At 40.2% G+C, this 24,710-nt stretch overlaps 1 protein-coding gene across 3 annotated transcripts in view; it reads left to right on the top strand.

Moving 5' to 3' along the window:
* Positions 1 to 24,710, top strand: part of NCKAP5 (NCK associated protein 5) — an 835,293-nt gene that overhangs the window by 690,577 nt on the left and 120,006 nt on the right. For all 3 annotated transcript variants that reach the window (XM_025404545.1, XM_025404546.1, XM_025404544.1), the window contains exons 10-11: positions 15,846 to 15,947; positions 22,668 to 22,850. In XM_025404545.1, coding sequence (XP_025260330.1) covers positions 15,846 to 15,947; positions 22,668 to 22,850 — 285 coding nt within the window. The remainder of the gene's footprint in view (positions 1 to 15,845; positions 15,948 to 22,667; positions 22,851 to 24,710) is intronic.

Genomic DNA, 24,710 nt, shown 5'->3' with positions numbered 1-24,710 from the left:
CACTAATACAGCTGATGCTTTCTGGAAAGTGCCACCTCCTAGCAGGAGGCCAACCAACATAAAAATCGAGCATTAAACCACCAAAGCTAAGGACCCTCATGAAGTCCACTGCACTCTCCTGCTGCCTCCACCAGAACAGGTGCTGGTATCCACGGCTGAGAGACCCATAGACATTTCACTTACAGGACTCTGTGCAGACAACCCCCAGTACCCCGCTGGAGCCAGGTAGACTCATTGGGTGGCTAGACCTGGAAGAGAGACAGTAATTACTGCAGTTCACTGCAGTTTGGCTTACAGGAAGCCACATCCATAGGAAAAGTGGGAGAGCACTACATCAAGGGAATACCCATGGGACAAAAGAATCTGAACAACAGCCTTCGGCCCTAGACCTTCCCTCTGACAGAGCCTACCCAAATGAGAAGGAACCAGAAAACCAACCCTGCTAATATGACAAAACAAGGCTCTTTAACACCCCCCACCCCCGTAAAAAAAAATCGCATTAGTATACCAGCAATGGATCCAAACCAAGAAGAAATCCCTGATTTACCTGAAAAAGAATTTAGGAGGTTAGTTATTAAGCTAATCAGGGAGGGACCAGAGAAGGCAAAGCCTAATGCAAGGAAATCCAAAAATGAATACAAGAAGCGAAGGGAGAAATATTCAAGGAAATAGATAGCTTAAAAAACAATCAAAAATTCAGGAAGCTTTGGAAACACTTTTAGAAATACAAAATGCTCGGAAAGTCTTAGCAATAGAATTGAAAAATTAGAAAAAAGAAATTCAGAGCTTGAGGACAAGGTCTTCAAATTAACTGAATCCAACAAAGACAATGAAAAAAAAGAATAAGAAAATATGAACAAAGCTTCCAAGAAGTCTGGGATTACATTAAACAACCAAACATAAGAATAATCGGTGTTCCTGAGGAAGAAGAGAATTCTAAGAGGTTGGAAACATATTTGGGGGAATAATCCAGGAAAACTTCCCCGGCCTCACTAGAGACCTAGACATCCAAATACAAGAAGCACAAAGAACACCTGTGAAATTCATCACACAGTGATCTTTGCCTAGGCACATTGTCATCAGGCTGTGCAAAGTTAAGATGAAGAAAAGAATCTTAAGAGCTCTGAGACAGAGGCACCAGGTAACCTATATAGGGAAACCTATGAGATTAACAGCAGATTTCTCAGCAGAAACCCTACAAGCTAGAAGGGATTGGGGCCCTATCTTCAGCCTCTTCAAACAAAATTTCCAGCCAAGAATTTTGTATACAGTGAAACTAAGCATCATGGATGAAGGAAAGATATAATATTTTTCAGACAAACAAATGCTGAGATAATTTGCCATCACCAAGCCACCACTATAAGAGCTGCTAAAAAGAGCTCTAAATCTTGAAACAAATCCTGGAAACGCATCAAAACAGAACCTCTTTAAAGCATAAATCACACAGGACTTATAAAACAAAATACAAGTTAAAAAGCAAAAACAACAAACAAAAAAAAAAACAAGTACACAGGCAACAACGAGCCCAGTGAATGCAATGGTACCTCACATTTCAATACTAACATTGAATGTAAATGGCCTAAATGCTCCACTTAAAAGATAGAGAACCACAGAAAGGATAAGAACTCACCAACCAACCATCTGCTGCCTTCAGGAGACTCACCTAACGCATAAGAACTCACATAAACTTAAAGGGATAGAAAAGGGCATTTCATCCAAATGGACACCAAAAGTGAGCAGCAGTAGCTATTATTAGATCAGGCAAAACAACTGCTTTAAAGCAACAGCAGTTAAAAGAGACAGAGACATTATATAATGGTAAAGACCTTGTCCAACAGGAAAATATCACAATCCTAAACATATATGCACGTAACACTGGAGCTCCCAAATTCATAAAACAATTACTAATAGACCTAAGAAATGAGATAGACAGCAACCCAATAATATTGGGGGACTTCAATACTCCACTGACAGCACTAGACAGGTCATCAAGACAGAAAGTCAACAAAGGAACAATGGATATAAACTATACCTTGGAATAAATGGACTTAACAGATTTATACAGAACATTTCATTCAACAACCATAGAATACACGTTCTATTCAATAGTGTGTGAAACTTTCTCCAAGATAGACCACATGATAGGCCATAAAACGAGTCTCAATAAATTTAAGAAAATTGAAATTATATCAGGCACTCTCTCAGACCACAGTGGAATAAAACTGGAAATCAACTCCAAAAGGAACCTACAAAACCATGCAAATACACAGAAATGGTATAGCCTGCTCCTGAATGAGCATTGGGTCAAAAACGAAATCAAGATGGAAATAAAAAATTCTTTGAACTGAATGACGATAATGACAAAATCTATCAAAACCTTGGGGATACAGCAAAGGCAGTGCTAAGAGGAAATTTCATAGCCCTAAATGCCTACATCAAAAAGACTGAAAGAACACAAACTGATACTCTAAGGTCACACCTCAAGGAACTAGAGAAACAAGAACAAATCAAACTCAAACTCAGCAGTAAAAAGGAAATAACCAAGATCAGAGCAGAACTAAATGAAATTGAAACAAAAAAATACAAAAGATAAAAAGATAAATGAAACAAAAAACTGGTTCTTTGAAAAGATAAATAAAATTGATAGACCATTAGCAAGATTACCAAGAAAAGAAGAGAGAAAATCCAGATAACCTCACTAAGAAACAAAACAGGAGACGTTACAACTGACACTACTGAAATACAAAAGATCAATGAAGGCTACTATGAACACCTTTATGCACATAAACTAGAAAACCTAAAAGAGATGGATAAATTCTTGGAAAAATACATCCCTCTTAGCTTAAACCAGAAAGAACTGGATACCCTGAACAGACCATTAACAAGCAGTGAGATTGAAGTGGTAATTTAAAAATTACCAACAACAAAAATAGTTCAGGACCAGGTGGATTCACAGCAGAATTCTAACTGACATTCAAAGAATTGGTGCCAATCCTTTTGACACTATTCCACAAGAAACAGAAAGAAGGAACCTTTCCTAATTCGTTATATGAAGCCAGCATCACCCTAATACCAAAACCAGGAAAGGATATAACCAAAAAAGAAAACTACAGACCAATATCCTTGATGAACATAGATATGCTAAAATTTTTAACAAAATACTAGCTAACCGAATCCAACAACAGAACAAAAAAACGATTCACCATGTTCAAGTGGGTTTCATACCAGGAATGCAGGGATGGTTTAACGTACACAAGTCAATAAATGTGATACACCACATAAACAGAATTAAAAACAAAAATCACATGATCATCTCAATAGATGCAGAAAAAGCATTCAGCAAAATCTAGCATCCCTTTATGATTAAAACTCTTAGCAAAATCAGCATATAAAGGACATACCTTTATGTAATAAAAGCCATCTGTGACCATCCCACAGCCAACATAATACTGAATGGGGAAAAGTTGAAATCATTCCCTCTAAGAACCAGCAAAAGACAAGGATGCCCACTCTCACCACTCCTCTTCAACATAGTACTGGAAATCCTAGCCAGAGCAATCAGACAAGAGAAAGAAATAAAGGACATCCAAATTGGTAAAAAGGAAGTCAGACTGTCACTGTTTGCTGCCGATATGATCATTTACCTTGAAAACCCTAAGGACTCCTCCAGAAAGCTCCTAGAACTGATAAAACAATTCAGCAAAGTTTCCAGATACAAGATTAATGTACACAAATTAGTAGCTCTTTTATACACCAACAGCAACCAAGTGGAGAATCAGATCAAGAGCTCAACCCCTTTTATAATAGCTGCAAAAAAATTAAATACTTAGGAATATACCTAACCAAGGAGTCAAAAGGCCTCTACAAGGGAAACTACAAAACACTGTTGAAAGAAATCATGGATGACTCAAACAAATAGAAACACATCCCATGCTCATGGATGAGTAGGATCAATATTGTGAAAATGACCATACTACCAAAAGCAATCTACAAATTCAGTGCAATCCCCATCAAAATACCACCATCACTCTTCACAGAATTAGAAAAAATAATTCTAAAATTCATATGGAACCCAAAAAAGAGCCTGCATAGCCAAAGCAAGACTAAACAAAAAACAAATCTGGAGGCATCACACTACCCAATTTCAAACTATACTATAAGACCATAGTCACTAAAACAGCATGGCACTGGTATAAAAATAGGCACATAGACCAAAGGAACAGATTAGAGAACCCAGAAATAAACCCAAATACTTACAGTCAAGTGATCTTAGACAAAGCAAACAAAAACATAAAGTGAGGAAAAGACACCCTTTTCAACAAATGGTGCTGGGATAATTGGCTAGCCGCATGTAGGAGAATAAAACTGGATCCTTATCTCTCACCTCATACAAAAATCAACTCAAGATGAATTAAGGACCTGAAACTATAAAAATTCTAGAAGATAACATTGGAAAACCCCTTCTAGACATTGGCTTAGGCAAGGATTTCATGACCCAGAACCCAAAAGCAAATGCAATAACAACAAAGATAAATAGCTGGGACCTAATTAAAGAGCTTTTGCACAGCAAAAGAAACAGCAGAGTAAACAGACAACCCACAGACTGGGAGAAAATCTTTATAATCTATACATCTGACAGAGGACTAATATCCGGAATCTACAATGAACTCAAATAAATCAGTAAGAATAAAACAATCCCATCAAAAAGTGGGCTAAGGACATGAATAGAAAATTCTCAAAAGAAGATATACAAATGGCCAACAAACATGTGAAAAAATGCTCAATATCACTAATGATCAGGGAAATGTAAATCAAAACCACAATGCAATACCACCTTACTCCTTCAAGAATGGCCATAATGCAAAAAAACAGTAGATGTCAGAGTGGATGTGATGAAGAGGGAACACTTCTACACTGCTGATGGGAATGTAAACTAGTACAACCACTATGGAAAACAGTGTGGAGATTCTTTAAAGAACTAAAAGTAGGGCCAGGTGTGGTGGCTCACACCTGTAATCCCAGCACTTTGGGAGGCCGAGGCAGGTGGATCACAAGATCAGATTGAGACCATCCTGGCTAACACACTGAAACCCCATCTCCACTAAAAATACAAAAAATTTAGCTGGGCATGGTGGCGGGTGCCTGTAGTCCCAGCTGCTCAGGAGGCTGAGGCAGGAGAATGGCGTGAACCCAGGAGACGGAGCTTGCAGTGAGCCAAGATCACGCCACTGCACTCCAGCCTGGGAGACAGTGAGACTCCATCCCAAAAAAAAAAAAAAAAAAAGAAAGAAAGAACTAAAAGTAGAACTACCATTTGATCCAGCAGTGCCACTACTGGGTATCTACCCAGAGGAAAACAAATCATTATTCGAAAAAGATACTTGCACACACATTTATAGCACAGTTCACAACTGGAAAATCATGGAACCAACCCAAATGCCCATTAGTCAATGAGTGGAGAAAGAAACTGTGGTATATATACACAATGGAATACTACACAGCCATGAAAAGGAATGAATTAACAGCATCTGCAGTGACCTGGATGAGACTGGAGACTAATATTATAAGCGAAGTAACTCACGAATGGAAAACCAAACACCCTGTGTTCTCACTGATATGTGGGAGCTAAGCTATGAGGACGCAAAACATAAGAATGATAGAATAGAGTTTGAAGACTTGGCAGGAAGAGTGGGAAGGGAGCAAGGGGTAAAAGATGACAAATATGGTGCAGTGTATACTGCTCGGGTGATGAGTGCACCAAATTCTCAGAAATCACCACTAAAGAACTTACTCATGTAACCAAATACCACCTGTACCTCAATATGGAAAATTAAAAATAAAACAAAATATTGAATTAAATTTTTAAAAAATAATAATAATGTAAACACTTAGCACAAGACCTAGCCTGCAAGTGAGCACTCTATAAATGTCCAATGTTTTTTTGCATAGTTTTATTTTTTCAGTTAGGTCCAAATTTACATATGGAATTATGCTTCCATGGAAAGAATGTAGAGATCTAAAAAGCAAATGAAATTGACAATACCAATCAAATACCAATAGTGGTAACAATGGAATAATAATAAGGAAAGCGTGATTTTGAGTAAATGAATGAATGATGTTTGAGTCTAGCAAACAAAGATATCACATTGTATTTAGAGGTAATTATTTTTTAATTCTATGCAGTTCATTTTACTGTCTGATTAATTTTTATTGTTATTTTAATAAGTTGTCTATAGCAAACCATCATTAACAAGATTTAACTGGGTAGAATTAAGAGCATGAACTCTGCAGTCAGACTGTCCAGGGTTCAGATACTATTTATGTGACATTAGGCAAGATTTTTTTAGCTCTGTATGTCAGTTGTTTCACCTGTAAGACAGGTATGGTAGTTCTTACTGTAGATTGTAATGAGGATTTAAAAGGTTAACATATGTGAAACACATATTTAGTGCTAAAAAGAGCTCAATAAGTGTTCACAGCTATTATTGTCGCTGTTATTATTATTATTTCCTTCCCAATTATCTGCCTCTAAAGCAGAACCTGGGAAGGAAAATCACCAAGGCAACATAATTCATTTGATGGGAGTTGCTCAAATTGTGGGCTTAACAGTTAGGCAGAAATAAGCTACTTCCATAGGATTTGCCTTGTAAAAGATAGCAGTGGTGGTATCACGTCCCTCCCTTCGTAGAAAAAGCAAGCAGAATGTGGTAGGAAGAGCTTGGACTTAGAAAGAAGCAGGTCTGGGACAGAATCCTGGCTCTCCTGCTTCCTGAAATACATGTAGCATTGTGACTTCAGATGCCTTTCTTCGCTTCTGTCATCTTGGGTTCTTCATCTCTAAAAACTAAGATGACAGCTTCTTCCACACAGTAGTATGAAGATTCATGAGATTAGAATAGGGGAAGGACTTCACAGAGTGTCTCTTCCCCACACAGAGGAAGTGGTAATTCATTTCTTCCTAATAAGTGATACATTGAACTCTAGTGACCGTAAGTGGAGCTTCCGATAGGTCTGGTAAAAATAGATCAAGTTTTGGGGGTTTTTTCCCCCCACTAATTAATCCTTTTAGTTTGGTGAAATCAGAGGGAAAAAATGTGTTCCCCCACATGTAAAAGGCAAAATCTTCAGAAAGTCAGAACTTTTCAAAAATAAAGCTTGATTGAAAATGTAAAATGCAGTGTGGATAATTTTACAAAACAGCGGGGGCAATTGGAAAGCACTTATTAAAGTACCTGTTAAAGTAATTAGTGATGAAAATGGAAATTTCAGGGCACTTCTGTGTCTCTTAGATCCCAGAATAGGCTCAGGCTGTGCTGAATCACTTCCTCCCTTAGATCATATTCACAGAAGAAGACAAAAGGGAAGCTTCAGAGACTCAGGCTTGGCAAGCAAATGCGAGTCACTCTTCGGCTGTCCTCCTGCCCACAGGTCTGACTGGCCTGCCATGGGAGCCTGAACCTTCTGTCCTTTTTCTCAGCATTCTGTCACTTTGCTGTTAGGTCTGAAATATTTCTGATTTTGTTTTGTTTTGTTTTGTTTTGTTTTTTTGTAAAGACTTCAAACAAAGAGATTTGGGAGCTCTGCAGGAAGAGCTAAGTTCCTGTTGCACAGAATATTCTCTTACGTATACTTAACTGTGTGGTGAATACACTGGCCTCCACCACCTCTAGCTGCATAGCGCCCTGACTCTACTGTGATCTTGTTTGCATGTTCTGCCTTAAGAATTCTTGGATTTTTTTCTCCTTTGTGTGCTTGGTCTGCTCAGGGATATTGTCAGCTCTGTTAATGACCTGCCTTGAGTCTCTCATAGCTCATAGTCATGACTCTGCACATAGTAGATGCTTCATAAAGCATAAATTAGTGTTGGACTAATTAGAGTGGAGGCTCTTGAGGGCAAGGTCTGCTGTTTTCATCCTCATCCATTCTCCCACTGGTGCTCACCCTGTGGGCCTCGGGGCACTGTTAATGGAATTGCAGCAGATAAGGATTGGTATGAGATGCTCTGGTCATCAGTCTAACCTGCAGAGACCATGAATAAACTTTCGAATCACCAAACCAAATGCTGCTCCCTTAGGTAGCCACTGGATAATCAGGCTGTCATGGAAGTGGGGACCCTTGAAGAAGGTTTTGAATATAGCTATGGAATAATTGTTTCAAAAATATTTTATAACCTTGGGTCCTGGAGAAGTAGAAAAGAGATAGAGCCATATCATTTGCCAAGGCACCATCCAGAGCAAAACAGAATGCACTCACGGCAGCTAAACATTGATATGCAAGGCAAGTCCAAAAGTTGTCAGGGAAAATAATAATTGCAACAAGGACTGTTGCAGATGGCTAAAAAGAATTAGCTGTAAAACTTTCACACACTGAAGTGAGATCAAATTATGATGGACATTTTTTTAAAGGGTCTCTAGAAGAACATTCGGAAGGCACACTGTCACGTCAGCAGGAAGGCTGAACGCAGATATTATGTTTTATCTTTGTAGCCCAAAATGGAAATAATGGCATAATTAATTAAACATCAGCTTTTATCCAAAAAGATTTTGTCCTGGTCTCAAATTTTTGTGAATCTAAGAGATGACCATATAATACTCAGTTATGTAATATGCAGTTATGTAATATTCAGTTTTATAATAAATTCTTAATGGAATAGAATGAAACTTGTGAAATGTGAACCTAGGGATCTGCCACAATCTCTCTTGATGGGATTCTGGAGGGACTGATGAAAAATCACACTTCTGAGTGTGGCAAAAATGTAAGTCTAGTATGTGAATAAGGCAAAACTTTGGGGTTTTTATGGAAGATCATTTGGCTTCCACAGAAAAATTATTTTCATCAGGCTCCAAACTGTTTTAGAAAACTTCCTGGAACTTCCCTTTGGAGATCCTTATGCATACCTGTGAAATTGCCTTATTACCCAACAGAAGGAACAAAGCTTATTCACCTGAGTATGCCTATTCAGGGTCATATTTAAAATGCTTCTCTTAAACATGCACCAAATCCTCTAGAAAACTGAACTTAACAGGAAATCAGAGGAAGTTAGCAATATCAAAAGATACTCAGGAGATTTCATAATAACTCACTCCAGGTTTGCTTCCCTTGTGTTGGGCTTAAAGGGCATCAAACCCTGGGCCCAGAGCCCACCTAGGACAGAGTTGAGGAAGCAGAAATGGGGCTCTAGGAAGCTTTCTAGAAGCTGTGAGGTGAGAACAGCTCTCCAAAGTGGAGACGATTTGAAAACAAAACTAAAGCTGAAAAAGCAGTAAGTTCTTCATCCGAGAAATCAACCCAACATCCGGGCCACTAGATTTGAGGGAGGGTGGTCCCTACACATGGCCAGGTCCAAATAAGCAGCCAGCCAAGTTGACAAGGCGCAGCAGAACCCAGAGAGACAGTGGGCTAGAGCAGGTGAGGACTCACCGAGACGGGGAGAGGCCAGGACAGCTGTTGGCGTCCCTTCTCTCGGGTCAGGTGCTGAACAGTTAAAACTTCTCTTTTGTGCAGATACTTGGCTTTTAATAGTTGGAGGGGCTGGATTCGGTGGTTCATGCCTGTAATCCCAGCACTTTGGGAGTCTGAGGCAGGTGGATCACCTGAGGTCAGGAGTTCAAGACCAGCCTGGCCAATATGGTGAAACCCTGTCTTTACTAAATAGCCAGGTATGGTGGTGCATGCATGTAATCCCAGCCACTCGGGAGGCTGAGGCAGGAGAATCACTTGAACCCAGGAGACAGAGGTTGCAGTGAGCCAAGATCACGCCATTGCACTCCAGCCTGGGTAACAGAGCGAGACTCTGTCTCAAAAAAAAAAAAAAAAAAAAAGAAGGGAGACTAATTATATGCATGATTATGGTGGTAGATTAATTCTCTCACCAAATCTGAATGAAGAGAAGAGAACCATGGTGAATTGATCCCTTTTGTACTTTCCTCTCTACTTCTAAAGCTGAGTTAATAACTTCTAAAATCCTGACATGAAAAATTTCATACATTCCTCTTCAACCTTCAGGAAGTACATCAGTAAATGCAAAAGCTGCTCACCGATCTATTTTACTTGATTTGTCCAGCATGGTTTCTTGTGTTGCCCAAATTTCTTAGATGAGCTATTTTTTTAACCTCAACTTGCATCAATAAATAAGACTCAGTGTCTTCCTGGCCTTAGCAGTCACTGCCTTAAAATTAAGACATCACCATGGTGCTGAGTAAAAATCTAGAGGCAGAATTCTATCAAGTGCAGCAAGCCTTCACGGAGCATCCGAGGAACTGAGGAAAATGAAATGGAAAACCCTGGCTCTCCAGCCCAGCTCTGAAAGGCTCAAATGCACCTCAGTCTCCAGTCTCTGCTGCCGTCATTAACTAGAGAGCTGCAGAATCAGTCACTACCACCCTGAAGGGTCCACTCCACCTTCATCCTGCCAGATGAAGGACAGCCAGTCCTTGGCACAGTCTGTTGAGGGAGATATGTCTCTGCCTTGAATTACAGATACAGAACCGCACAGAGAACATAAAACTGACTGACTGAAGGCAAGTGAACCCACCAATTATTACCCACCCAATGTGTGGTTCAGGCACTGACTGCGCTGGCATTGTCAGGTCCCCAAAGCTTAGCTTGGTATTTTGCACCTGTATGAGGCATGCGTTCTGTTATAAATTGTGACACATCTTAGCTCTTCACACGATCTCCTAACCCCTGCCCTTGCATATAGTGACAGAAAGCAAGTCTCTTTCTTATGAAGCTAGAATCTTCAGTGGGGGTGTCACCTTGGGCTGTTGACATAGGCGCTACGTATCCATGTGTAAATACCTGTATATCAGTACATGTGTGTGCACATATGTACACATATGAAATATATACAAATAAACATGCATATTTCTTGAGTGGCTATCCTGTAGGCTGCAGAGAGAGCTGTGTCAGCCAGGTCAATGTCAGCAATAACAACAAACTCCAAATGAATCATGGCCCAAATTCAGTATAAGTTGATATCTTCCTCATGTCAAGTCCAAAAAGACTGTTTCTTTTCCCAGAGTAGCTTTCTTTCAGTTGAGACTTTAAGAAGCCAAACTCCTTATACCTGAGTTGGCTTCATCTTCAACAAGTGGCTTCCAAGGTTGCTGTGCTGAGTTGGCTGCATCAAGCCAGTGGGAGGATAAAGAGCACGGAAGACTATTTGAGGGAGGTATTCCTGGGCCCGGCAAGAAAGGACAGATGTCACTTTTGCTCAGGCTCCATGACCTAGAACTAAATATGTCATGTAGGCACACCTGACTGTAAAGGAGGCTGGGAAATGCAGGCCAGCCATGCACCCAGCAAGAAGAGGGCCAAGGTTTCCGAGGTTTTGTGACACCCAGCTCATCCCTGCCACTGGGACAATGTAGAAATTAAGGGATTGGCCTGCATTTTCCTGGAACTGATCGTCCTGTTAGGAAGATAGAACCTACACAGAGAACAACTCAGTAAGAGTGCACTTTGGATAAAAGACCGAAATGAGAGGCGGTCCAATCCGTCAAGGCAGGGAATCCACTGTGGGTTAGAGAGGATAGATGACTTGACAGGGAGGGTTTCAGTGTCGTCCTGAATACTGGACAGGATCTAGGGGCAGGAGGAGGAGGGTGTGCCATGGAAAATTGGACCAAAGATCAACTCAGATGGGGGAGTGGCACATTCCAGAGACTGAAGCCAGTCTGACAGGGAGGGTTAAACCATCACGGTCAAAGGAAGCATCTGAGTAAAAAGATCCCTCACTTACCTCTGGTTTGAGAATGTGTGAAATTAGGAGTCTGTATCTCCGAAACCCAGTTGAATCTCAGTTACTGACACAGTGTGACAGATGACGCAAGGCCTATTTCAAACCCATACTGAGTAGTCCTGCTACTTTTCATGCCTAAAACAAACCAAGTATGTCTAACTCCAGAATTCACTGGGAGTTGCAAATTAAAGATAGGAAGTTTAAAGTATTTCAGATGAGATTTTATTCAGATGAACACGAACAGTAAATATGAACTATACATGGGTATGTGATGGAGAATTTGCCCTCTAAGCTGGGGAGCTCCTCTTAAGAGGTCATGGCCTTCTTATGTCAGTTATGCTCTTTTTGACAGTGATTTAATTAAATTTCTCATGTATACATTCTACCTATTTTTCACTGAAGCACAAGTAATATAACATCAATATACAAAGTGATGCTATACACACACACGCCTGTGTATTATATATATATGATGAAAATATAAGCCTATTTTAAAAATTCTTATCATAAGAAATGTAGTCTCTTTGGCATTGTGTGCTTTCATAGTTATTTAAGGGAAGTTGTGTGAAGTTGTGTGATATTTACCTATCATTTCTTTGCCTATAGCCTTAACACAAAAGTAGATTTTATTATGCTTGAGATGATAGGTAATCCAGTTACCCTGATTGGATCATTATACATTGTATACCTGTGTTAAAACATCACATGCACCTCTATAAATATAAACAACTATTTAGTACCCATAATAATTAAAAATTTTTAAACATAAAATAATAATTAGGGCCGGGCGCGGTGGCTCACGCCTGTAATCCCAGCACTTTGGGAGGCCGAGGCGGGCGGATCACAAGGTCAGGAGATCGAGACCACGGTGAAACCCCGTCTCTACTAAAAATACAAAAAATTAGCCGGGCGTGGTTGTGGGCGCCTGTAGTCCCAGCTACTCGGGAGGCTGAGGCAGGAGAATGGCGGGAACCCGGGAGGCGGAGCTTGCAGTGAGCTGAGATCCGGCCACTGCACTCCAGCATGGGCGACAGAGCGAGACTCCGTCTCAAAAAATAATAATAATAATAATAATAATAATAATAATAATAATTAAAAATGTAAATGGTTTTTTAAAAAATGTAAACAGATTTTATTTTCTTCTAAGTCAAGTTTTATTTGCCTTATATGTATGAAAACTATAACAATGAATGATTCATTTGTGCCTTATTATCTAAGAAATTACCTACCATCAACTGTCAGGTATAACAATAAACTAACCTGTGTGAATTTCAGCATATTATCCTATTTGTTTTCCCTTCTTACTATGACAGTACCTCTCTCTACCTGTGGTAGTGGATTAAATAGCCACTTCTGTCTTTCTTTTTTCTGAAAATATACACTTATTGATGCCTATAATTCTGTCATTGGATGTTGTGACTTTGTTAGGAATTTTATTTAACTTCACCTTTTATTTTAGATTCAGGGGGCACATGTGCAGGTTTGTTCCATGGGTGTATACCATGATGCTGGGTTTTGGATGCAGGTCCCTTCACTCAGGTAGTGAGCACAGTACCCACTACGTAGTTTTTTAACCCATTCCCCCCTTTCTTTTTCCCCATCTATTAGTCTGCAGGGTCTGTTGTTCCCATGTTTATGTCCATGTGTGCTCAGTGTCTAGCTTCCACTTGTAAGTGAGAACATGCAGTATTTGGTTTTCTGTTTCTGAATTAATTCACATGGATTATGGCCTCCTCTAGCTGGATTCGTGTTGCTGCAGAGGACATGATTTCATTCTTCTTTATGGCTGTATTCTGTGGTATATATGTACCGTATTTCTTTATCCAATCCACTACTTATTAGCACCTAGGTTGATTCCATGTCTTTGCTGCTGTAAGTAGCGTGGCAATGAACATGTATGTGCTTGTATCTTTTTGGTAGAATGATTGATTTTCCCTTGGGTACGTACCTAGCAATGGACTGATGAATCAAATGGTAGCTGTGGTTTAAGTTTTTCCATCTTTCTTTAGCAGATGAGGGATCTGAGACTAAGAGGTTCAGTTACATTCCTGAGATCCTGTAGAATGTATACCTTCAACAGGGCTAGAACTCAGGTCTCCTGGCCCTTGCCCCAGGACCTCTCCTTTCTCCCATGCAGACCTTCCCTATTTCAGTGAAGGGAAGGGACTCATTTGGATAAAAGCCACTGAAACCGCCTTGAGGAGGGCAGGGTTTTAGATGCATATATGCATACAGTAGGTGAAAGCGTGACATCGTGTATCTGAGAAGTAATAATGAAGTGCATTCATGAACTGAATAAGTTAGATAGCTAATCCATTGAGGCCTCTTCTCTCAAATCACATGATATACCACTCAAAATCATTTCTTTTGTTGAATGTCATTTCCCATAACTTCCTGTCCTGTTTGCATATTGATAAATGCACTCTTAGGTCTCACAACATTGAAATTCTTTTGGCACTCTCTCAATCTTTAAAACTTATATATGGGTGAGTCAAATATAAAGACGTCTTTTTGTTTATAGACTACAACAAGCACTAATGGGCTGCTTACTAAGTATGATGCATTTTGTCAGGTCCCAGAGATTACAAGATGAGATAAATTCTATCTTTGCCCCCAGGGAAGTCAGATTCTAGAGCTTGAAGATTATAGGATTAGGATTCTAAAAACTGTCCAGAAACAATGTCATGGTTTTGGTTACCTATGGAGGTCTTAGCTCTGCTGAAGAAATTTGGATTTTCAAAGCAACAGGCAATCAGTTTAGAAATTATTTTCTTTTTTTGTGAAAGGACCTCCACAGACACACAAATGGAAGGTCCACTGAGAAGGAGAACTGGCCAACCCACAACAGCAAAACAAATACCTTTACACTTGCAGGAGGATAGAATGCAGCCCTGTCACAATGCCGTCCTTCAGGAGGAGCTGCATACATGTTTGTGGAATAATCAAGTAACCAAGTACTCAGGGCTCTCACAGAAGTTCAGCCTAAAGAGAGTCGAATGGGGAACAGAGAGAATGTGGCTCATTTTAGTGGAGTTTGTAGTCCCTGCTGACTACATGGTAGATGTGCTGGGACAGAGTGACCTGTGGGACAGCCCTGCCCTCTAAGATGATTCTAACATTGCTTAGTGGCAAAGAAGCAAAGGCATTTCTTAGATCAGCATCAGTGTGCAGCAGGGCCTCTCCAGGGGGAAAAAGTAGAAAAAACTTTTCAGAAGTGAGAGAGGCACGCTTAGCCGCATTGTTTACTTACTCAATTAGATTTTTTTAGCATCTGGAGCCACAAAAGTTGTAACCAAGACAAGCCAGGCTGTAAGTGCCATTTTCAAAATGTCATCACCTAGCAGAAACATTAGGCATAAATCACGAGTTTTATTGTATTTGCAATTAAACAGATCAAATTTAATGTCCACAGAAAAGCCTTAGTAATTAGTATCAAGATTAATACAGTGAAATGTCTCTGGCTTAGCAGGCCTCCCAAACAAAACTGAAATAAAGAATTCAGTATATAATTGAATAGCACGTGAATATTAATGTACAAAATCCTCAGAGTCCCCAGGTCCCCAATGCAATTATTTTCTATTCACATTAATTGTTCCTAACAGATGACATTAATGACTTTGAGCTAAAATGTGTCCAAGGGAAGATTTCACAAGATCAATGCTGTTTAGAAATAAGGTCACTTTTATAATTATCTGCTCAGATTTTAACCACTGCACAACATAATAAGGTGAACTTGGTGATTGGTTTTCTTAATGTGAATATCAAATGTTAATTTTCATACTACCCAATAAATAGATCAGAGTATTCATAGTTTTCCTACTGCTTATTTTTTAACTACTACTTATATTTTTCTACGACATATCTTCCAAGGCAGACTGACAGACTGTAAAAGCATGATTATTGTTTACAAAATGTAATTTGCATACACACATACATATACGTGTATGGAACACTGATAAACTAGAATAAACTTTTTAAAATTAGGACATGTGTTATCTAATTTGGAAATGCCAACTCTTTTGAGATTTAACTGTCCAAGGCAGGATTTTGAAACAAGTAATTAAATTATCGCTATTTAATGTTTCTGCTTGATTTTACCTAGAAACTTCACTCACGCCTCTTGGATCTTTCATCCGGAGATTTGCTTTCAGAGGTGGAAAGAAGCCGAAGTCTGACACAGTCACGAACTGATGCTGAGCTGCACGTGAGTTTCCCAGCTGCCTTCAGAACACTTGTTTCGGTTGTTATTTTCCTTCCATCAACTATGATGTCACAAGCGAACCATAAAGCACATCCTTGAAGCATTGTCAGGCAGATAAAAATACCTTCCTTTCTTGTGTTCTCTGAAATTCAATATCATGTCCCCCAGCTGATATAGTAAGCAGAAAGTGTCATTCTCCACAGAAATATCATAAATCTTGGTTTTGTCCCCAAGACACCTTTTTTGGATATTGATTATATCTCAGAGTCTCTGAGAAATGGTCAAGGAGCTTTTTATTAAAACCCACATCCCATATTATTCATCCTACTTTTATGATGTATTATGTATGAACTTTTAAAAATTCATGGGCTCTGCATTTTTTTCCTCTAGCTGGGGTTAGCTTTGTGCTTATTTGGCAAAACTTTAACCAGCATGGCTTTTTAACTCTCATTGACATAAAAGGAGTAACTTGAAAAAAAACAATTGCCAAATAAATATATAATGAAAAATGTAAGGCTTAAAACAATGACATGAACATTTGTGGATCACTGTTTTTTTATTTTACTGAATAACTCTATCAGTGTAGATAGACCATTAAATGAAAATATTCTCAAGTTAGATTTGAATTGAATTTCAGTGGAATGTTGTCACTTTAAACATTTATAAAGACCTAATGGCATCCAATCTATAATATAGCCTTAAGGTCAAGAGGGTTTTTTTTGTGTGTTTTGTTTTTTGTTTTTTTTTTAAGTGTGGAGTTTTTATTTAAAAATGGGAAGAATGAAACCCTGGGCTTAATTTTTTTTTTTTTTTTTTTTTTTTTTTTTTTTTTTTTTTTTTTTTTTTGAGACGGAGTCTCACTCTGTTGCTTGGGATGGAGTGCAGTGGTGCTATCATGACTCACTGCAGCCTCAACCTCCCAGGCTCAAGCAATCCTACCACCTCANTTTTTTTTTTTTTTTTTTTTTTTTTTTTTTTTTTTTTTGAGACGGAGTCTCACTCTGTTGCTTGGCTGGAGTGCAATGACGTGATCTCAGCTCACTGCAGTCTCCGCCTCCTGGGTTCAAACGATTCTTCTGCCTCAGCCTCCTGAGTAGCTGGGATTACAGGTGCTCACCACCACACCCAGCTAATTTTTGTATTTTTAGTAGAAACGGGGTTTCACCATGGTGTTCAGGCTGGTCTTGAACTCCTGACCTTGTGATCTGCCTGCCTCGGCCTCCCAAAGTGTTGGGATTACAGACATGAGCCACTGCACCCGGCCAGCTTCATTCTTTATCTCTATTTTTTAACTAAAATTGTAGATTTTCTACAGCATTTGTCACAGTAAGAATGTTTAAAGTATATGAATCATTCAGGGTAGTAATCTAAAAATAAACAATGAGGAAAATACATTTTGGATAGTGCAGAAGACAGGTTGTATTTTTGCCTGTTAACATAATTAAGATAATGTTGCAAGAGAAGCTAATACACATTTTTTATGAAGAATTTTAAGAAGAATCACTATTACTGATGACAACTCGCTGGGATTCATGGGGTTCTGTGTATCTCTGGGAGCTCTGCTCATTGCCAGAGGGCTCACTTGGCATCATGGCATGATGGCTTGGACTTGGGCAGGCATCAGAATGGTATATTGACAGGGCAACTTGGGCAAGGTATGAAAACCTCAATGCCTCAGTCTTCCCTTTTAGAAAACGAGGATAATGATATTTCTATTTCAGAGAGTTGTGGCGAGGATTAAATGAGATAACACAGGAAATGTGTGTACACAGTGCCTGCTAACAATATTGCAACAATCATAAGATCTCTGTCCCTTTGGCCCTCTTCAGTTCTCTTAATATGTGGTACCATGCCACACCCACAGCAAACCACAGCAAAGGTAGAAATGATCACTGAGAAAGGGCTCTACTAATATGTCTCTCCAGGATCCAGAAGCTCACATCAGTGATCTCTGGTAACAAAGTCCATCCACGTTTGACTATTGCCTAATGTAGTTACTACTTAGGCACCAGGCATCAGGAAATGAGAGGATATCAGGAAGTGTAAAACAGGGTCCCGTAGGGAGACCATGAACTCACTGATGGCTTAGTTGAAGAGCCAAGACACATGTGTGTGTTTGTGTGTGTGTGTGTGTGTGTGTGTATATATATATAGTTGTTGAGATGAAATCTCACTCTGTTGCCCAGGCTGGAGTACGGTGGTGTGATCTCAGCTCACTGCAACCCCCACCTCCCTGGTTCGAGCAATTCCCCTGCCTCAGCCTCCCAGGTAGCTGGGATTACAGGTGCACGCTACCACGCCTGGCTAATTTTTTTGTATTTTTTAGCAGAGACGGGGTTTCACCGTGTTGGCCAGACTGGTCTCAAACGCCTGACCTCAGGCAATCCACCCACCTCAGCCTCCCAAAGTGCTGGGATTACAGGTGTAAGCCACTGCACCCAGCCTCTGTCTCTCTCTCTCTCTTTCTCTTTCTCTCTCTCTCTCTATATGTATATATGTATGTATGTATATGTACATATATATTTCATGTTTTATATATATTTATAATATACAATATATAAATATATATTATATATTGTGTATATATGTGTATATATAAATATACAATATAAAAATATATATTATATATAAATGTTTTTATATATGTATGTGTGCGTATATATGTATGTATATGTATAAATACATATATATATATAAACATTTTTAATAATAGCAGCAAAACCCATGTAAAAGTCCCTAAGCATTAGCATTTGTCAGGGGCTGTTCGGTCGTCACAATGATCCCATATAGTAGCTACTTTCATTATCTCCATTTACAAAGAAAGAAACTGAGTCACAGAGGGGTTCAGTAATTTTCCCAAGCTCAAAGAGCTAGCAAGTGAAAGCTAGAATTTAAACCTCATAAATGGCCTTGGAGTTCCAGTGCTCAACCACAGAGCAGTTATTCACTGGAGTAGATAATCCTATGTGACGATCACATGCTGATGAAGGAAACTGGAGGAAAAAAAGAGCTCACTTTGCAGCCAGGATGTCAGGGATTCTGCATCCCTTATTAAATTCAAACATTGATTTTCCAAAGTGTAGGAAGGTGTGAGAATTTCCCAGTAGAAAGGAGTGGCCGCCGCCTTTGCAAGGAATTACCCTGTAACCACCACTACACATACACGTACACAGACACTCTCCCTAACTCACGTGCCTGCCAGCCGGCAGATTCAACCATTCCTTTTGTCTGGCTTAGCACAGCCCATGTCAGACTGTGAGGTACCACAACATGCTGCTGGGGAATCCACACAAGAGACATACTTCTTTAATAGCTTCTCCTAGAGGCTTGCTACACAAAGCCCTGGTCACAGAATAGCAGCATTGAAGCACCTGGGAACTTGTTAAAAATACTACATACATCTCAGGTCCTACCTCAGAATTACTGATTCAGAATCTGCATTTTAACAAGATCCCTTGGTGATTTAGTTCACATTAAAGTGTGAAAAGCCTGTCTTAGAGGACACCTCTCTGCTTAAGCATCTTTGCCCCTGCCTGCTCCCACGTGATGTTCACAGGCCTTCACCTCCCTCAAGCATCTGCCATCACATCAGGGCATCTCAGCTGGGCGCAGTGGCTCACACCTGTAATCCCAGCACTTTGAGTGGATCACCCACCTTATTTGGGGGTTTGAGACTAGCCTGACCAACATGGAGAAACCCTGTCTCTACTAAAAATACAAAATTAGCCAGGCATGGTGGCTCATGCCTGTAATGCCAGCTACTTGGGAGGCTGAGGCAGGAGAATCACTTGAACCTGGGAGGCAAGGCAGAGGTTGCGGTGAGCTGAGATCATGCCATTGCACTCCAGCCTGGGCAACAAGAGCTAAACTTCATCTAAGAAAAAGAAAAAAATCAGGGCATCTCAAGTTCAAGGCCAAGGAAGAAGCAACAATTCCTTCTCACCCCAGCCCATCTTCTGAGTCCTAGTTTCCTGTCATCTTACGCAACGTCTATACAGGAGGTATACACATGGGCACGAGTGGGCAAGGCTGCTTATTCATTAAAAGAGACCTGGAAATTGAGTTGTAAAAATAGATATAATTTTAATACATGTAGTAGGAAGAACAGGCGGGAAGATAAGAGAGAATTGCATGCAAGCCTCCCTTAATACATTGGGAGAAGGCAGAATGTAAACTGTAACCAAAAGCCAGGCAGAGTGCAGAAAGGCAATTGGAGTTTGGATCTGGACAGCCTGGTGGGACAGCAGACACAGTCTCTCTCTCTCTCTGGAGAGTAGACACGTCTGTCAGAGCAGAGGCAGTCCTAAATAGCAGCCACCACGCTGCTTACTTAAACAACAAAATATGAGAGGACAGAATGGAGAAAACAGAAAGCACACAGTAGAAGTGGAGCCTGATGAGCTCTTTCTGAAAGTTTGCTCAGTGCACATTCCAGGTGCCGACCGTGGCTGAGGCTGAAATGGCAGTTGCTGTTCTGCGGCACAACCGCGGGTTGTGGGCATCTGTGGAGATACAGATATGAACTCCCCTGAACTAAGTTACATCCGGCAATAAGCAAGGTCATAAATCAATAGATATTGCTGAAAGCCTGGTTTTAAGACAAGTTTCTCCTTTCAGTGATGTTTAGAGCCAAATTTCAGGGGGAAGAAGTAGGATAGTAAAATGTCTTGGCATTTTTAGATCACTTAAAGAGATTGTTTTGCAGCAAAAATGAAGTATTGATAGTAAGGCAGATGCCTAATACTGAAAATCTAATGTTATTAAGCATTATAGATATTGATTAGAGAGTAAATTAAACATGCCCTATATACTGATGTGGGAGTTTAATATTTACCGCAAGTACCGTAGGATCATCATTACCTTCCTTCCGCAAGCTGGCGTTTAGTCACCGTCAGTTGGAATTGCATTTGGAGAACAGTGATAAGTACTCAGGTACTGAAAGGCACCCACAAAGTGTCAATAAATTGTATAAGTAAGAGGCTTTGCCACTCTGCAAGTGACACAGACAGATGGCTTCCCATCAAAGAGTTTCTGAGACAAAGCTTTATATAAATAGGAGACTAGAATTAGACGGTAATAGAGAGATTCTGTTCTCAGTGGTTGGGATGTAAATTAATTTAGTCTGTCCAGTTTGTAGAGCTTCATCTGTTACACGAGGGGCCTATAATGTGGCTGTCAAGATGTGCTCGGAGGTTTACAACTTTATTTGTCACTTTTGCCTTATGCAGAACCACTAGAATTCTAACAGCCTGAACCTTCCACCAAGAACCCAGATCTATTTGATGTTAGGGTTATTGCCATGTGGATGGCCAAATGGTAACCAGGATTGGATATAGAAAGCACTATGATATTTACAGTGGAGGCTCATGATACCTGAGTTTGGTGTTTGCTGTGGATGGCTTCCTGTGAGGTAGCACAGATAGGCAATGAGCATCTGGTTGTTGACTTAGAATGATGCCATCAGAACCAGAGGAAACCATAGCAGAAATCTCAAAGGGCAGCACCCTCTATAAAGAAAATATTGAAGACCATGGAAGTTAGAAGTCTTCCTTGCTCAAGAGTGCATGCTTAGTGCCAGTGGCTAGCCCAGGATCCAGACCACTAGACTCACAGCCAGTTTGCATGCTCTTGAACCCCGTAGTCAAAGATGTGACTCTATCTTCGTCCTTTTGTAGCATTCGAATCGTGTTTTGATACTGATTTGATATTCTCACCAGTATGGCTAGATAAAATAAGAACACCTCTGTGATACTTTTGCCTAATAATGATGGCAGCTGGTAATAATTGAGCACCTGCTATAGGCCAGATGCTGTGATGTGCTTCACAACTAGACCCTCATTTAGTCCATGCAATAACCCTATAAGATAAGCAATAGTATCATGATTTTCTTTTTTCTTTCTTTCTTTATTTTTTAAGCTTTCTATTTTTTTATTATACTTTATGTTCTAGGGTACATGTGCACAATGTACAGGTTTGTTACATATGTATACATGTGCCATGTTGGTGTGCTGCACCCATTAACTCGTCGTTTACATTAGGCATATCTCCTAATGCTATCCCTCCCCCCTCCATACCAGAATCTCTGGGACACATTTAAAGCAGTGTGTAGAAGGAAATTTATAGCACTAAATACCCACAAGAGAAAGCAGGAAAGATCTAAAATTGACACCCTAACATCACGATTTTCTTTTAAGAAAGAAAGAGAGTAAATAGTTTCCCCATAGCCACACAATGAGAGGCAGAGCCAGGATCTGAGCCTATAATTTGACTGCAAAGTCTGCCCCTAACTATCGTAACATACTATACAGGCAATCTGTAGTTTAGGGTAGTTCAACGGGATTTTTAAACTCTGTGATGGAGCCAAATTCAGTAGACACTGTACTGTGAGCACCCATACAACCATTCTGATGTTCATTTTCAGCACAGTATTCAATAAATTACATGAGATATTTAACAGTTTATTATAAAATATGCTTTGTGTTAGATGACTTTGCCCAATGGTAGGCTAATGTAAGTGTAGGCAGGGCTGAGCTATGATATTCTGTGGGTTAGGTGTATTGAGTACATTCTCAGCTGATTTTCCACTTACCATGGGTTTATCGGGATGTACTCCTGCCATGAGTTGAGGAGCATCTGTATTCCCACCTACCTCACCATAAGGTTGTGTTGACATTTACTCTCCTCTGAGCAAAGCCCTTGCTCAGAGCTGTCCTGCTTTTTCAGGAACACCAGCTAAATACAAAATCAGCTTTGAAATGCCCTGGCTTGGGGGCTGTCATCCCTGGTCATCTCTGTCCTCGAAACAGCTACAGCAGCAGCAGTGAACTGTCTCTTTCAAGCACCTGCAGCGAGTACTCCAGTGGCTCCTCCTACACGTGGCACGATGGGAAGAACCTCAGGAAAAGGGTAAGGCCTCCTTTTAAGCACTGTGGCATCAGACTGAACCAGAAGAGAATCCTCTTCTGGTGGGATTTGGTCATGGAGGTGAAGGGCAGGTGGGAGGGGTAAGAAGGAAGCCACCATTTGCGGAGCACCTGCTCATGTATTATATTGACCTCCTTTCATCAGTGCCATAGCCTTGTAAAACACTATTTGACTCTAAATTGGAGGCAGCATGGTGAGATGACAGAGACCACAACTTCAGTGCAGGTAGGCATATTTCTACTTATATACATGCCAAGAGTTCCTTTACCAGGATTTTTAATAATTACTACTACTAGAATGACTCCCATCTACACAGTGGGCTTGCAGAGCTGGAGGTTCCTTCGTGCCCTGCGTAGACTTCTTTGTACACTGATGTAAGGGAAATATTTGAAATAGCTGTTTTATCCATTCCCTAATGTTGGAGAAAAGGAAAGAGCACACGAGAATGGAAACCCTGGATCGGTGTATTTGGAGGTCATTTTTCTACCATTTGTATACATTTAGTTCATGGTTTTAGCAGTGTAGAAACCAAGAAAATCCAGAACTCGCAGGAGATATTGATGAGGGAGTAGCTTTGTCATCCTCTGAACAAGAACTCAGAAGATTTCACGTTTGCGTTTAGGGCTTCTTCCCTTGTACTCAGACTTCCAATGCAAAGTACGGAGCCTGCTGCATTATCAAAATTGCCCCCTCTAAGGAGTTGTTAGGTGCTCTGAATAATGACTGCTCAGAGCCTGGTTCGGAACAGACTGGAAAGATGGTCAGGGATGTTTCCTCGCTTTGTGAATATCGCTGGCTCCCAGAGCCCCTAGCTCTGTTCTTTTCACTTTCACACCTCTTTTTCTCTCTGCCTCTCAAAGGCTTTTCACTTTCTTTTATTTTTTGGCTGGAATTCTTCCAATTACAGTAGCTTTTGATGTTCTAAGGCAATCTCTCCCCTGAATGAGGAAAAAGAAGGTTCTTAAGGCACTTCATGGACAGTCAGGTGGCTCTTTTCTGGATCCTTAATAGGGCTCTGCCATGGTCGTGGAGTAGCAGGACACCTGTCACATCTCACAGTGAACAGTCTTGTTTCTCAGGGACCTAACAAGCCAGACCCGGATTCATGAAGACATTTGAAATGTGTATTACTTAAGAAAGTTCTGCAGTTTCTTACTTTGTGCTGGATACTCATGTAGTATTAACTTACATAATAAACATGTATCATATTAATATGAATTTGTGTAGTAACTTACGTAACGATTAACATATGATTGATTGCGCTTTTTGAGTTCACAAGTATGTTTTTTTAAAATACTTGTGTAGAAACAGAAAGGAAGCCTGCATGAAATGCACTAGCCTGCCCTACAGAGGAATTTGGCTCTAGTTGATGAGAAATTACCATATGTAGCACGGCTTTTTAAGGACTTCAGAAGCATTAGATCATGTAATGCTCCCAGTCGCCTACTAAGTAGGCTCTCCTATTCTCCCCATTTCACAGAAGACAACACTGAGGTGCGAAGAAGTTAAGTAACTGGCCCAAGATGCCACAGGCAGTAAGTACATGGCAGAGGCAGGCTCCAGAAGGTTCTAGAACCCACATTCTTAATTGTTCTTTTATACTGGCCTTGTTGAATCAGCCTGAAACGTGGTGAGGTTGCTTCAGTGATTGAGATTGGTTTGCTCCCATTGAGACCAAGACGCCCTTTAGGAAAAAAAATGTATAAGATTCTTGTCCAGTCAAGAAATGGAAGAGGACTGTGGACATTAAACACAGGCCTCAACCTCAGCAACAGCATCTTTTAGTCAGCCACATTGCTTCCCAAGAGCAACTCTCTTCCCACTTTCGCAGCAAAGGATGGA

The sequence above is a fragment of the Theropithecus gelada genome, chromosome 12, assembly GCF_003255815.1.
Source record: "Theropithecus gelada isolate Dixy chromosome 12, Tgel_1.0, whole genome shotgun sequence".
Classification (NCBI taxonomy): domain Eukaryota; kingdom Metazoa; phylum Chordata; class Mammalia; order Primates; family Cercopithecidae; genus Theropithecus; species Theropithecus gelada.
The sequence above is the reverse complement of the archived record's forward strand: the minus strand, read 5'-3'. Positions and strand labels throughout refer to the sequence as shown.